Source organism: Colletes gigas, unplaced genomic scaffold (genome assembly GCF_013123115.1).
Source record: "Colletes gigas isolate AHSC1104 unplaced genomic scaffold, ASM1312311v1 Colletes_gigas_Sc00017, whole genome shotgun sequence".
Lineage (NCBI taxonomy): Eukaryota > Metazoa > Arthropoda > Insecta > Hymenoptera > Colletidae > Colletes > Colletes gigas.
Window position 1 is genome coordinate 1198166 of NW_025106646.1, and position 14141 is coordinate 1212306.

A 14141-nucleotide genomic window follows, 5' to 3' on the forward strand; every position below is an offset into this window, starting at 1 on the left:
GACAGTTCTCGAACGAACGATTTTCTAACAGATGGATAGTTGGATAAGTCGTAGACGACCTACTGTCACGTGTTCTCTTTTTCGAGGTTGAAATCTTCATATTTAAAAATATTAATCGTGTACAAACAGTTGAACCAATTGTAACTGGTCAGTCTGTGATTAAGAATTATTGAAGTACAAAAATGATTACAAAATATACATATAGCAACTACGTGAACATCCTCCATACGTACATGTTTTCCTATTTTTAAATGTGTGAATTAAAGTTATTTTGTAATATTGTTACTTCAAACAAAAGTATCTGTGAGTAAAGTTGTTTGAAATAACAGCATTACCAAGGAATATTCGTATATTTGAGAACAGGAAAACGTGTATAGACATATGTTTATAACGAACTTTTAATAATTATACACACAATTAAATCTGAATTGTAGAAAGACCAAATTAATGCTTTTCACAAATTTGAACAAAGAAATAAAAAGAAGAAAAATCTTCCTTTTCTTTTTATTTCAATTTTGATTTAATTTTTTAGATATTCACAATATTGAACATAAGCTGACGGAAAGCACACTTTAGCGTTGTTAAAAAAATATAAAAACCTCTTTATTGGAATTTCTGTGCTGATATTCACCGTAGTAAACATTTCATGTGCTAATTTTTTGAATATTTTCAATATTTAACTGAAACTGACGAAAGGCGCGCTTTAGCGTTGTTTAAAAAAAAATATGAAAAACTCTCTATTGGAATTTCTGCACTGATGTTCATGGTATTAAACATTTCACATGCTAGTTTTTACGCGCCGTTACGCACGGTTAGCGTCTCACAGTGTTTGAACAAGAAATTTCACAATGCGTGGTTATACGCGGACTGAAATAACTGATATGCACCTGGTTTACGGTTCAAGTTCAGGGAATGAGAGAGAAAAGCAACGTCACTATGCACAGCTGTACTCCGGGTGGCGAACACGCCATCATGCTAGCTTCTCTGCAACCGATAGACGGTAGCGCAAAGCGTCCCATTTAGTTTAGACGTACACGTTCTAACAGGTTATTTGTCTTTCTTATTTGGAAATAGAACCGTGCACTTACCGCAGGAGTAAGTTATTAAATGTAACAACACGTAAATATTGCAGACAAAAACACACAATCAGATCAACATCGATTAATGTCCTAAACACAGCCCAACAATACATCCTTTAAGGGGGTATTTTACTATAACTGCGTGTTTTCTATGTGATTTTTGGGAATTAGTTAAGAGAAACCTAATAAACCTATGAAGCTTTTATTTAAAAATTTTATAAAGCATTTCATAGAAAATTGAACGAGTTACAAATTAATTGCCGCCTCCCTAGTAATTTGAAATAAACGAACACTATTTTATTTGATTCGTTATAAATGTGGTTATCGTTCGAATTATTTTTGTTTTTCAAAATTATTCGAAAGTTAATATACCCTATGTGGTTGAATTTGTTTTTTACCAGAGATATCACCGCGTTAAAGAAAGTATATCTCGCTAAAAAAATATCGATCACCTTGAAATCTTGATATAGTATATAACCTCGAGAAAATGTTTCGCTTATAATATTTACCCCATCAAAACAAATGGTGTACTCCTTTGACACTTTTCCCCATCCATTAAAACCACGAGAGATATTTAAGGTGTTCAAGCAAAAATTAATCGATGGTGTTTACATTTCTTTTACTCGTGGTATTTTCATTTCTTTTTAATGTTTTGGGTTTTAAGAACCCCTTAAAATATTCGTTGCGGAAGTTCCAGTATTTTCGAAGCTTTTTTATTATTTAATGGGTAAGGTCGATCGAATCGGTGTTCTTTAATTTCTTATACCTATAAAATAAATAATTCATTTTCGCGATACGATTATTGGGGATCGATCTTCAAGGGTGTGAAAGGTTTTGTGCCTCTATGGACTTACCTCGACCAATATTTCAGCCATTTTATGATAGTGTAGTGGAACGTATACACGATGCTGCAAAGACCATCTGCGATATGTCCTTCGAAAGAAGCGAACAAGAAGGAAAGCAGGGAACCGTAATTTTAAAAAAATTACAAAAATACCTACCCTTTCAGATTTATTATATTCACAGATTCTCATCTTCGAATATCCCATACGATACAATGATTCTGTCATCTTACGGTTCTCCTCATGGTTCATGGTGCATTAAAAATTTTAAGCCAATTGGTCAAGTAGATTTTGAGATATCGTGGACATTTCAAAACATTCAAATTGATTTTCTCGAAATGGCATTTTGGTGTATGTATCCTTTTTCCATCCAATAACCAAATTTTACAAAACTGAAACCTCGAAGGTGGAGTTTTGTACGACGATTTCAATTGCTATTGGTTGTAAAAAAAGTCCTATGGATCTTCCATGTGGAGAATTTTTTTTATTTATACTTTAAGAAAACGAGACACAAGTAAATTTTCACACAAGCGTATAAAAATTACAGAATTCTGTACAAATTTAATCTTGACTTGTTTTTATAGCACAATACGCGTAGCAAATTCCATTGTTGGAAGGAATTGGCGAAACTTTAACGGTTAACCGATTTTATTCTCGTCTGTGCAGATACAGTAAAAGACCTCTGCGCGGCCCTTACGGGCAAATGCTCGAGGCTGAAATGGCGAAGCCGCGAACCACCGACATCGCTCTCGAGGAAGGTCTTCGTCCGCGGAGAAAAGTTTCCGCGAATCTCTCGTACAACACAAGTTCAAATAACAGCAGTTCCGAACCGCCCACACCCTGCCACCATAGAACCACTTCCAGTCCAAGCAAACTCGAAGGTCTTCCGGGACCAAGTCCCGAACTCCTCGCGGAACTACTTCGAGGATCTTCGGAGAGGGTGGCGCGTGCACCGGTGCATCGGAACGTGAGTACTAAATTTAATATTATATTAGTTCGTAAGAGAACGACGGAGAGTGGGGTACAAGACGAAAGGAATATCGGGGAAGAGAAACGCGGAAGAAAAGTAAGGGTTGGTGGATTTAATCTTTCGAAACCGTACAAAATTTATGGCGAATACGAATATATTTCTGACACGAATAATTTTTGAAAAACACCTGTCAAAGAGAGAATTAACCTTTATTTTCAACACGAATTTTAAGTTTGCAAAAATTTTATTATTACGATATTGGGTTGGTAAAAAAATTCGAATAAAAATTTACGAAAAAGTTTTGAACCATATTACCAAATATGTAACAACAAAGACCACTATTGAGTCTTATATTAATTAGAATTAGAATTCTGCTTTAGTCAGTGCTTTGAAACATACAGCTGCTAAAAAATTATTTTTAAAATTAAGTTAAATAATATATTACGCAGCAAAATCACGCCACTAAGTATTTTAAAATAGACCAGTGTCAGCCATGTGATATTGAGGATGACGAAATATTGGAGAAATTCTCAGAAATCATAAACACACTGTCACATTCGAGGAAACACATCAATTTCTCGAGTTATTAATATTTCTTAATATTCTTAACCTCTTCACGGCCGAGCTCTTCCGTTTGTAATAAACAAAAATTCACGGTATCCATCGATCTTCTAATTCTAAACATTTATTCAGAATTTCGGTGATTACATTCAATATTCAAAGTAACTTGAAGACTAAACACTTTACGCATTCTCGAAGTGATTAGAAAGTAGCAAACTAACTTAATTATCTGGAAAAGTACAATTCCTTGCAATTGTAATTGATGCAACAAGAAAATTTATTCAAAAATAAATATGTATGGAGTTTGAAACAAGCTTGACTAATTTTCTCACAAATTAACACTAGAACTACCAACAATTAGTGTATTTATTCGTACCAAGGAAATTAGAACGACAGATACGCGAGGAAATAAATGTTTATTCATTCTCTTATAGAAAATTACATTAAATTTTCAAAAGTACATTTTTTTAAAGTTTTATTAGGAATTACGAGAATGGGTAATTTTGACTGGTTTGGTTGTCCTAGTGTTAATGATGGTTCCGGGACGTTTCCAACCCTCCGGTGGCTTCTGACAATGATTCTTGTTTACGGTTTCCGAACTGGGAATCGGAGAAACGAGGAAAGAAACCGTCCTAAGAGTCATTCGAAACGCACGACTCCAGTCTAGAGACGAAAATGTAATCTAATAATAATGTTCGGCCATATTTCTGGGATGAGTTCGTGCTTTGGCCAGTGCACTCGAGGTTAGCATAGTGTCCCCTTGATTCTGGCACGGCGGGGGCGTCTACGAGAATATTCCTGGCCTTAGGTATACCTGGGGACCGATCGGCCTCTACCGATGCGAACAGAATCCGCCCGTCTAGCACGGGCATTTTTACGCAATCCGACCTTGCTCGATACATCGACACCAACCGTGTAACGTGTGCATGTCGCGCGAGCAACGAGCACGACCCTGCTTCAAACGTCAGTTTTAGGGTCTCGAGGGAACCAGCCACGGTCGATGTTCTTTCGTTAATCGATGTTTCCGTCGTGTCCATGGCCATTTACCTTTCAAACGTTTTCACGATGCTAATTCCAGCTTATCAGCCACTTCCAATCCATCGAGATCCCGAAAAAAGCTCTGTCATCTATTCAAAGTTCGATCAGGGATGTTTAATTATCCTTTATTTTTCGTTGCTTGCAATAGCTGGCCAAGAACACTATCGATTCAGTTATTTGGTTTTATTTCGGATTCCCAAGCAGGCCTTATTTGGTTTTTTACGTCTGGAAATGTAAATTACCTACTTCAATCTATATCGTCATTAGACTGCGGATCTTTCTGCAAATTCATGTTCTTATTAATAGAATTAATGACATGGAAGCTTTACAGAGGGTTGTCTCAGCCCCTAAATGTAATAATTCGTATCTTGAAATATTTCTTATATATTTGGATGTTAAGTGCATTACGTTTAACAACTACGACTGTAATAGTTTAGATTCTACTCGTATTGCTTATATTAACACCTACAATTTTTCTTGTAATTTCCTTGAAAGAATCGACTATAAAAACTCTGTCACCACAACGTACAACAAAAACCCCTGAGATTATTCTATTTTCACGAAAATAAAACCCCGGATGAAAAAATTGAATACCAAATTTTTTCCTCATTTTTTTTTTACGTAGAATTTCCTAGCTGGTTGTACTACAATTCTCCACCCACCTCGTACAATCAATTCCGCCCCGTTACTGTGCTTGTCCCCATCGCGATAAAACGTGCTCTGTTATTTGTACGGAATTTTAATCGAATCTTTCAGGAACGTATCCCCGAGGCCCATAAAATGCAGAGGATTTTTGAAGAGCGCTAGGCTAGAATAGCCCTTAAACGGTTCGTCGATGCAAAGCGTATATCGATTCTCGTCGCGTCGGAAATATGACGCGACGTGTTTGCCGCGATATCGCGTAAATTTCGATAAAAGGCCCCGGTATCGGATATATCGAACGTACGCGCGGATAAAATATTCCAGGGCGATAATGCTCGCGACCGGGCGACTCGGAATTTTTAGACGTTACGCTCGCAGGGAAAGAAGAAAAGAGGTTGACATTCCGGCGTGGAAATAACGTTTGTTCGCGGGGCAAGTGAAAATACGAGGCGGCATTATTACGCGCGGACGGATAGAATTTCTAGCCGAAAGATCGCTAAGAAAACATATAAACCGACGGGGATGAAAATAGCAGGCCTTCGGATAAACGGGGATATTTTTAGGCGGCTCTTTATCTATTTTCTGATGTCATTGGTTTCGCCTGGTATTGCGTGGATTTCTAGAATTTCATGAATGAGTCGCGAGTCTTTACAACGTTCAGGGTGCTGTGACGTCGGTCGCGAACGTGACGTCGTTTTCCCACGTACGTTCCACGGAAATTTATAGCGGTACTCCCTCTTCATCATTCGTGACGTTGCCCAGTCATCGGAGATCTATTTTTTTTCTCCGAAATTTCGCACAGCCGAATTTTTGCTTCGTCATTGCTACGAGGCAAAGGAAAATAGTTTTCGTTCTGTATACAATGGACTTAAGCGGAGTAGCCTACTCCAAAACGCGTATTTTTAGGCCCCATTTTATCACTTTGTAGCAAGCAACCAATACAACTTTTTATATGTAAATATCATTTTTTACTACTAATTCTTCCATGGCAATTTTATGCAAAAATGTTGGCATTAATAAGGAATATAAATAAAATAAAAAATTTGCAATTGTAGTTGTAGTTTTTGGCAGGGAACCATTACAACTTTTTATGTGTAAATATCTTTTTTTTTTAACTATTAATTCTTCCAAGGCAATTTTAAGCAAAAATGTTGCCATTAATAAGTAATATAAATAAAATAAAAAAATTACACTTGTAGTTGTTTACATATACATATACAGTATGATAGTACAGGTTGAAGAGGGTAGTAAATCTGTTATAAAAAGCATTTCAGAACTTAAAAAATTAAATAGGGTCTGCTTGGAAATCTGAAGTAAAATTAAACAATTGTATCGATACTGTTCTTGACCAGCTATTACAAGAAATAAAAAATAAAGGAAACATCACTTAATATAAAATGAAAAGCAATTAAAATTAATATTGATTTGATATGTTTTTGCAGTCTGAAATACAATTTTAAGAGAGTATTAATTTTTTTTATTGCAAGAAAAGTTTTGTTTATTGTTTCCACATTGTTCTTTCGTATGGTAATATGAAGCTGCAGTTGAAGTGCCTTCAACTTTTGTTCGAATGTTACGAAACATGTAGAAATATCATTTTGTAATTTTTCGCAGCACTATACGCAAATAGGATTTTGTTCATTACGTTTAACGGAGAATAATTAATTACATGCAGGTATTCGTAACAACTTGTCGATTCATACGGCGCACGCGAAAGAAATGCATGAAAAGCGAGCTGCATCGAAAGTGTTCGATAAACGTGAATAGAATGCTCGAAAATTGCGGGACTGAGATGCCGTAACAACGCAGACTAAACAAGCGTCGTCGAAATAAATATGGACCACGAGATGTTAAAAAAATATAAAATAATTTACGGACGCACGTAATATACACGTATTTCCTACTGTCGCGCGGAAAAGCGGAAAATCTTTTTACGTTATTTCGTTCGTGTTTGTAAAATGAAATTTCTGCTCGTGTGCCCTTTGATGGAACCTTAGGAACGAAAAATAATCAGGCCTTGCAACGTATGAAAGTTAAATGATATATGAAAATAAAGTAAAACAAAATCTCACCTTTGTGTTGCTATTTTTGGGTTACATGAAATTTGATAAAACAGTGCATTGCAATTTGTATGAAACTGTATGAATGTTCTAAGAAAATCTTATTTTATACTTTTAAAAGATTCTATGAAACATGTATTTTTCTAAATTCCTTTAAAGTAATTCTTTAAAGAGAAATATTTATTACCCTCTGTATCTATTTCACAATATTAGAATTTTTGTATTACTGGCAAGTAAAATTGTAACGTTTATTGTATCGCGTATAACGTTTAATAATTACAATTCAGAGTTACAGAGCATTTAAATTCTATTTATAATACACAATATCCATTTAAGGAATTACTTGGCGCTTTTGCATTACGTACTATGTCAGAAGTGTCTCGACATCAAAGATACTTATTAATGGGACACAGGAAATACCGTGCTCGAAGGAATGGGATATTTTCGGTAGACATGCTTTGAAAATACTAGACAGCAGCGTGCTAATTCTGTTTGGCACAGGTGAGAATTTCCGGTGTCGTCGAACACAGTTTTTGCAAAGACTTGCGCATATATTATGATATGTTTTCTATTTCGTGTATGCTTTGGTTCGTTATAATCCAATGTTGTAACCCTGAAGAGGTCCAAAAAGTGGATAATACGAATTATTGAGTAATCACCCTACTGAAAAATTTTAATGGTAGATTCTAGAGGCCAAAATACGACGAAAATCAAGAATATCAATTTCTCGATTGAGGCTTCGTTAAAAAGTTGTTAAAAAATTAAAAAATTAAATTGAAAAATTTAAAATAATTCTGAAAAAATTATTTTTAGTTACGAAGGTCGATTACAATCATTTTTGGTCATTACACACACCCCCGAATTCCTACGTATTTTCGAGAAAAAAATTCCTTACCGAAAATCCAATGTGAGGCCAGAAATGTCACTCCAAAATTTAATGCGTATCTTTAAAACGTCATAACTCCTGAACGGATTAGAGGATTTTAATGTTTCAAAATGCAAATAATGCGTATTTTAGTGTAGAATATGTAGAAATTCTAACAATATTGGAAATGTTGTTCCCTGACCCCGTAAACTTAGAAAAACCCCATAAAAATGGTCCAATTTTCAAACGTCCATAACTCCTACGATAGTCGATGGATTTCTTTGAAATTTAGTCTGGAAGTAGAGCTCATAGATACCTGCAAAAAAGTATTAAACAACATTTCTGTAGAGCATCAAACAAAATTACTAAAAATGAGAAACGAATTTTTAAGAAAAATCGACAGGGGGTTGTACCTAAATTATGCGACGAAAAAAAAATTTCAAATTGTTCTGAAAAAATTATTTTCGTTTGCGGGGGTCAATTACAATCATTTTTGCTCAGTAGACGTATCCCCGAAATGTTACGCATTTTCTAGTAAAAAATTCGAGAAGGTGTGAACTTTTTCGACAAAATTAAAAAAATTTTAATCGTTCTAAAAAAATTATTTTTGGTTGCAGGGGTCAATTACAATCGTTTTTGGTGAATAGACATACCCCTGAAATACTACGCATTTTCGAGAAAAAAATTCAGTACGAGCGAAACTTTGAACGTTACTAACTTTTTAACGAAGCCTCCATCAACAAATTGGCATTCTTGATTTTCGTCTTATTTTGGCCTCTAGAATTTCCCATTCAAATTTTTCCCAGGGGTGGCTGAACACCCTGTATATAGTTGTAGATTTTCAGATACTTTATTCCAATTGAAAGTAGCTGTTTTAGGAGCACATTCAAAGAACAGTGTTTTGATGTTTTAACCAAATACTGATTTATGTTTATAACTGTCCAAATTATTTTGGGTCTTCGTTATATCCGTCGATTGACTAACTCTTCCGACACCTCCGACTTGCGGGCTCGACACTTTCATCTCCCAAATCCTTATTTTTCACCACAAGCTCATGAAACTTTGGCATTTAATTTCTGAATAGTATTACTTTAGAAAAAAAAATCGATTTTCTTCTAATAAATAAAAAGACACCGTTATGGTGGTAGATTACTAGAAATCGAAGAACATAAAAATGATGGGGTTTCGAGTATCCCTGGCAGAAGTCGTATCCGCTTTCCCGTGCAGGAGAACGCCGGATACCTCGAACTCGTCGATAGAGCTTTCGCGTTCGCGGAACGCGATTGTTACAGGCGATTGGGGTTCTTTAGCAGCGTGGTGCAGAGTGCAAGGTCGGTGGGAGCTTGCCTTCCTGGGACAAGGTCGTGGCGGCAAAACTCCTTGAACAGGATGGACAGGATACTCGTGCGCGCGTGCAATCCACGTGAGAGCGTGCGCCGGCGTTCTGGAAGCGAAACATCTGCCTCGCTTCCACTGCAGCGGCAGCTATTCTCTTGGGCATCGATCAGCTTGGCCGCGGTTGTGCGACGGGTCGCCAGTTTCAGGCGTAACGCCGTGTCTAGCTGTCGTTCCGCCAAAGCTTCCGACACCCTCGAGCTTGCTCCTGATTCTTGACGGATTCCTCCCGCGTCACGTGTGAGTCTTAACGAAAGGAAACGGAAACGCTCCGCGTCCCACGATCGAGTACCGCTCGAACGTAAACGGAAGTAGACGCGTACTGCAACGATCCTTCGTTCGAGAGTTTCTGGTACCCTCGAAGACAGGTCTCCCGGCACCCGTCGGGTCGTCACGACTGAGTCTTTTCAGAAAGGTACCTGGAGGATGGTAGATTAGCCTGATCACAGAGTGATTAAAAACGACAAGTGGGGGATATCAGAGCCAAACGAACGTGTAACGTTTCGGGGGACTCTTCGCGGAGACGGTTCGACGTTCAACGCGTTCGATGACACGATTAAAAGTACAATAGTACCGCGTTGAGCGATTAGATCGAACATTACGCGTCGAGTACGCGTTATTACGTCGCGAAGCAGCTGCTGATCGTAAAGTTGTTGCTGAGAAAATTTGTAATGCTTGATAGTACTGTTAGTCGTAGCTAGAACTAATATTACGCGACTAGAGTAACGGCATATTCGCTAGTGCATCACGCAAGCTCGGCCACCTTCTATTTATTCTCGATTCTATTCGGATCATCGTGTACCACTTGTGCTGGTCATAATCTAAGAAACAGAGAAAATGAGCCCGCGGGGCAACAAGTAGCACGCCCCGGCGACTAATATCCGCGACATCGGTCCACTGTCCAACGTGTTTTGACGTTATTTAAAACGTTTGGATTTAAGCTGGCGACAATTAACGCGCTCGATCGTCCGGACGCGATTCGCGTCGATGTAACATTAATCGTGCACGCTAAATTCTATTCGGTAAACACGACAGTATGGATTATTCTATTATCGTCCGGTGAAAATTGAAAGTCGCGCGGAATTTATGACCAGCAAGGAAATGCTGTCGGTGAACAAATCGTATTTAATCCTTCTAATTGCGGTACGGTAGAAATAATATAAGTACTAGATGGGTAATAACGATACAATGCAAATGTCAGAGGTCGATCCATGGCTTCGCCGTTGGTTAGGTAGGATTACCGCTTGGCTCCTTTGAAATGCTAAAATTCATATTGTCATAAACCTTCGTTGCCAGGATCCATCGAGCCGATAGTATCAATAGTTAACTAACTTTCACGAGAAGCTACTTAAGAAGTTACGATCGTAATACGACGTCATGCAAAACTCGCTTTGCCCTTTTCAAATTTCATTGTTCGTTTCTCATTTATACTTTCCAATATACATAAGTTGTTCGTGATCATGGTTGCTGTTGGTTGGCATTCGGTTCCGAAAAATTTAGGATAGGTGTTCGTTGTAAGGAGAGGGATAAACAGTTCACATAATAAGAGTTTGCAAATTCTCCCCACTACTTATTGGTTTTTCGTTCAAACAACCGGCGTCCAGGTTCAGATAAGTGGATTCGATCGCACATTCTTTTAGTAGGAATTCAGTTAATCGAACTACGAGTAACATTTCGTTTTAATAAATGAAGTAACTCTATTTAAGTTTTCTACGTTTGTTTTACGATCGTCTAATGTTTAGCCCTGTCAAGATATACAGCTAAAAAGGATATAATAAAAATAGCAATGTATAAACTGAAAAGAAAGACAATAACATATCTAATCATAATTTTATATTCAAACTTGCATACGTTTGATATAAAAAGAGTAAAATGTTTTAAATATCTGCTTTATTTATTGTTATATAAAAGAACTTTATAAGATAAAATTACACTGTTGCAAGAAGCACGTATAATTTTCTCTTTTCATTTTTATTTTCTTTCCTTTTGATCTGTGTGGTACTCTGTTTTGTATCTTTTTTCAATTACATATCCTGATGAGGGTTCTTCATTCAGCATGACGTAGAAAATATATAATTAATTCCCAGAAGTATTTTTTATCGTTAAAAGAAAAAAGAAATTTTCATACATTTCTGTTTTTCCAGTATACGCTTCAGCTGAAAAGTATTTGATTGTTGTGTTACATATTTTATAAAAAAATATAAATCCAATTATTAATTTTAAAATGCACACTTGACTTCAAATCCTTCTGAGCGATAAACAGAAATATGTAAAATTCTGATCTGAAATTTCGAAGTTTTATTTATGGAATGGAATATTTCGCAACAAATGAATAAAAATTTAACTGTTCGTTTGAATAAACGTCACGAGCAAATTGTTCTACGTTGGTTTTGTGCGTCATCTGTTCGAATAATTTATCCATCCCCGACCATTACGGTTGTGTATATTAATTTACAACAGTTCCTTCGAATAAAGTGATTGTTCTTTTCTGAAAACCACGAAACGATGTTAGTGGTAACAAGTAAGGTCAGTGATTCTGTTCTCTGTGTCGACGGTAATAGGATGTGTGGCAATAACGAAAGGTCAATGGGTGCACTTTTGCTTCCCTGTCGTTTAGGAAATCTCCTTATTTCCAAGCTTTTTTCTATTTGATCTGTCACACTGTAACATCACATGGGAGTTAGATCCGTGCAAAAACCAAAAATCAATTTCGGTGTGTATTATTTATCCTTCAAGCTTTTCTTCGTTCTCGATTCCCCTGTATTTCTTTAATTCTTACTTATGGACGGCAGGGGCTGGAAAATAAAAGTTGATTAAATCAGTAAAACAAACTTAAGGCTGGAGACAAGGGTAAAATGAAGTAAATGAAATGTAAGGCGTATATCTTTTCATAATAACATTCTTGTGTCTAGACAGATCACACTTGCCGCCCAACGAAAGGTTATTATCGAGCTTTTTTTGTTAATAAATTGATCCAATTGTAGCAGTCCTTGATGAGATTTATTGTAGTTGCACGAATATCTGATACTGCGACTCTCCAATTTTAATCATCGGGAAAATACGTTTCCCTGTTATAATCATCAAAACGCTGTTCGATTCTAAATCTCTCGTGGATTACGTGTTGCTAGACCAAATTCCTAGTTTTCCACTTTTGTTTACTTCTGCAGTGCAAAATATTGACAATACTGTGAAATTCAATTTCCAATTAATTTCACAAAACACTATACTTTATTTAATATGTGCAAATAGTCTTTATAGTATTCGTATAGAAGAATTATAATTTTTGAAAATTAACAATTAATGCAAATTATTTGTAGTACATACATCTTGATTCAAACGTTATTTTTAACAGTTTATTTCTGTTTTATAAATATTATACATTGGAGAAAATTGTTTTTACATTACGAGACTTATTAATTGCAACACGTAAATTAATCGTAACATTTCGTTATATTTGTATTTATAAAAAGAAATGTTAAAAAGTGTTTATTTTTGCATGCATACATCAATTGTAAGCTCGACATAATTGCAAATACGATTCTATAGCGACGAGGCGCGATTTGTGGCACAATTGAAGAAATAAGTTGGAAACGAGGAGTGAAATATTTTCATGCAGGGCTTTAAAGTTCATAGGTCATTCATATAATAGACTCCTTTAATTAACGCATCTCTCCGTAACTGATTTTGTTTCCCTGTGTTTGGAAATAGTGACAGTGGCATAGCTTGCTTTCTATCCAACCTACAACTTCGTTAAATCGTCAGTTTCCATTTAGTAAAAACTGATATTTCCAACGAAAATTATTTAACAAATATAGTACGATAAAATGAAAAAGTTCATGGAATTATTTGTTGAATTAAACATTGAAGATATATTAGTATCAATTAATACGTTAATTCATAATATAAAATGGTAAATTATTAGATTCTTGGATGAGCAAACCGTAACATCCTGTTGCACTACTTTTATCTGCGTAATCATCAATTTTTATGGACATGAACTGAAATAATGAATCACAGAGAAATATTTTTCAACTTGTTCAGAATTTACGACTTTTTTTTACAAGAAATCGTATCTTTTTTAATACTACCGCTAGTCGTGCACCACTTTGTACAGTTAGAACGATTGCACAAGGAGATTAAAAAATAATTGAACACTTTAAAAAATGTTTCATTCGGAAAGAAAATCATGATACATCATCCCGACTGCCTGAAGAAAATCTGCACAAATTGTTACAAAGACTGAATAATGTTTTTCTTGATAAAATACAAATATCTATTTTAAATCCATTTTTCCCTCTTTGGCTGCAAGGGCACTATACAAGGAAACATTCAATATTTTTTTTGTATATTTGTATTCATGGTAATGTATTAAAATTTCACTCGAATATAATTTTCTTGTATTTTTAAGTAACAGCGTTCTCACGTAACGATCCATGCGACATATTTATTTATCAGCTTATGTCATAATACATTGCTCTTAATTTGAATATTGGAATGTAAAAAAATAACATTAAAATAGACCTTGACGTTGCTTTATAGTGACTTTCTGAAAATGTTGAATTGTTGTTTAATCGATTCGTATTTCAGTGAATTATTTATTCTCAGATTGAAACGCGAGAAAAGAAATGCAGAAGTGAAACGGCGTTAAAAAAAATAGCCAAAATTGTTACGTTTGTCCTTGTTATTCAA

The 14141-nt window shown here is 35.7% G+C and overlaps 1 protein-coding gene across 3 annotated transcripts in view; it reads left to right on the forward strand.

The window, feature by feature from the left end:
* The window catches only part of LOC122400305, an 87307-nt gene that overhangs the window by 41242 nt on the left and 31924 nt on the right, over positions 1-14141 (forward strand). For all 3 annotated transcript variants that reach the window (XM_043401691.1, XM_043401694.1, XM_043401692.1), the window contains exon 8: positions 2588-2888. In XM_043401691.1, the coding sequence (XP_043257626.1) occupies positions 2588-2888 (301 nt within the window). The remainder of the gene's footprint in view (positions 1-2587; positions 2889-14141) is intronic.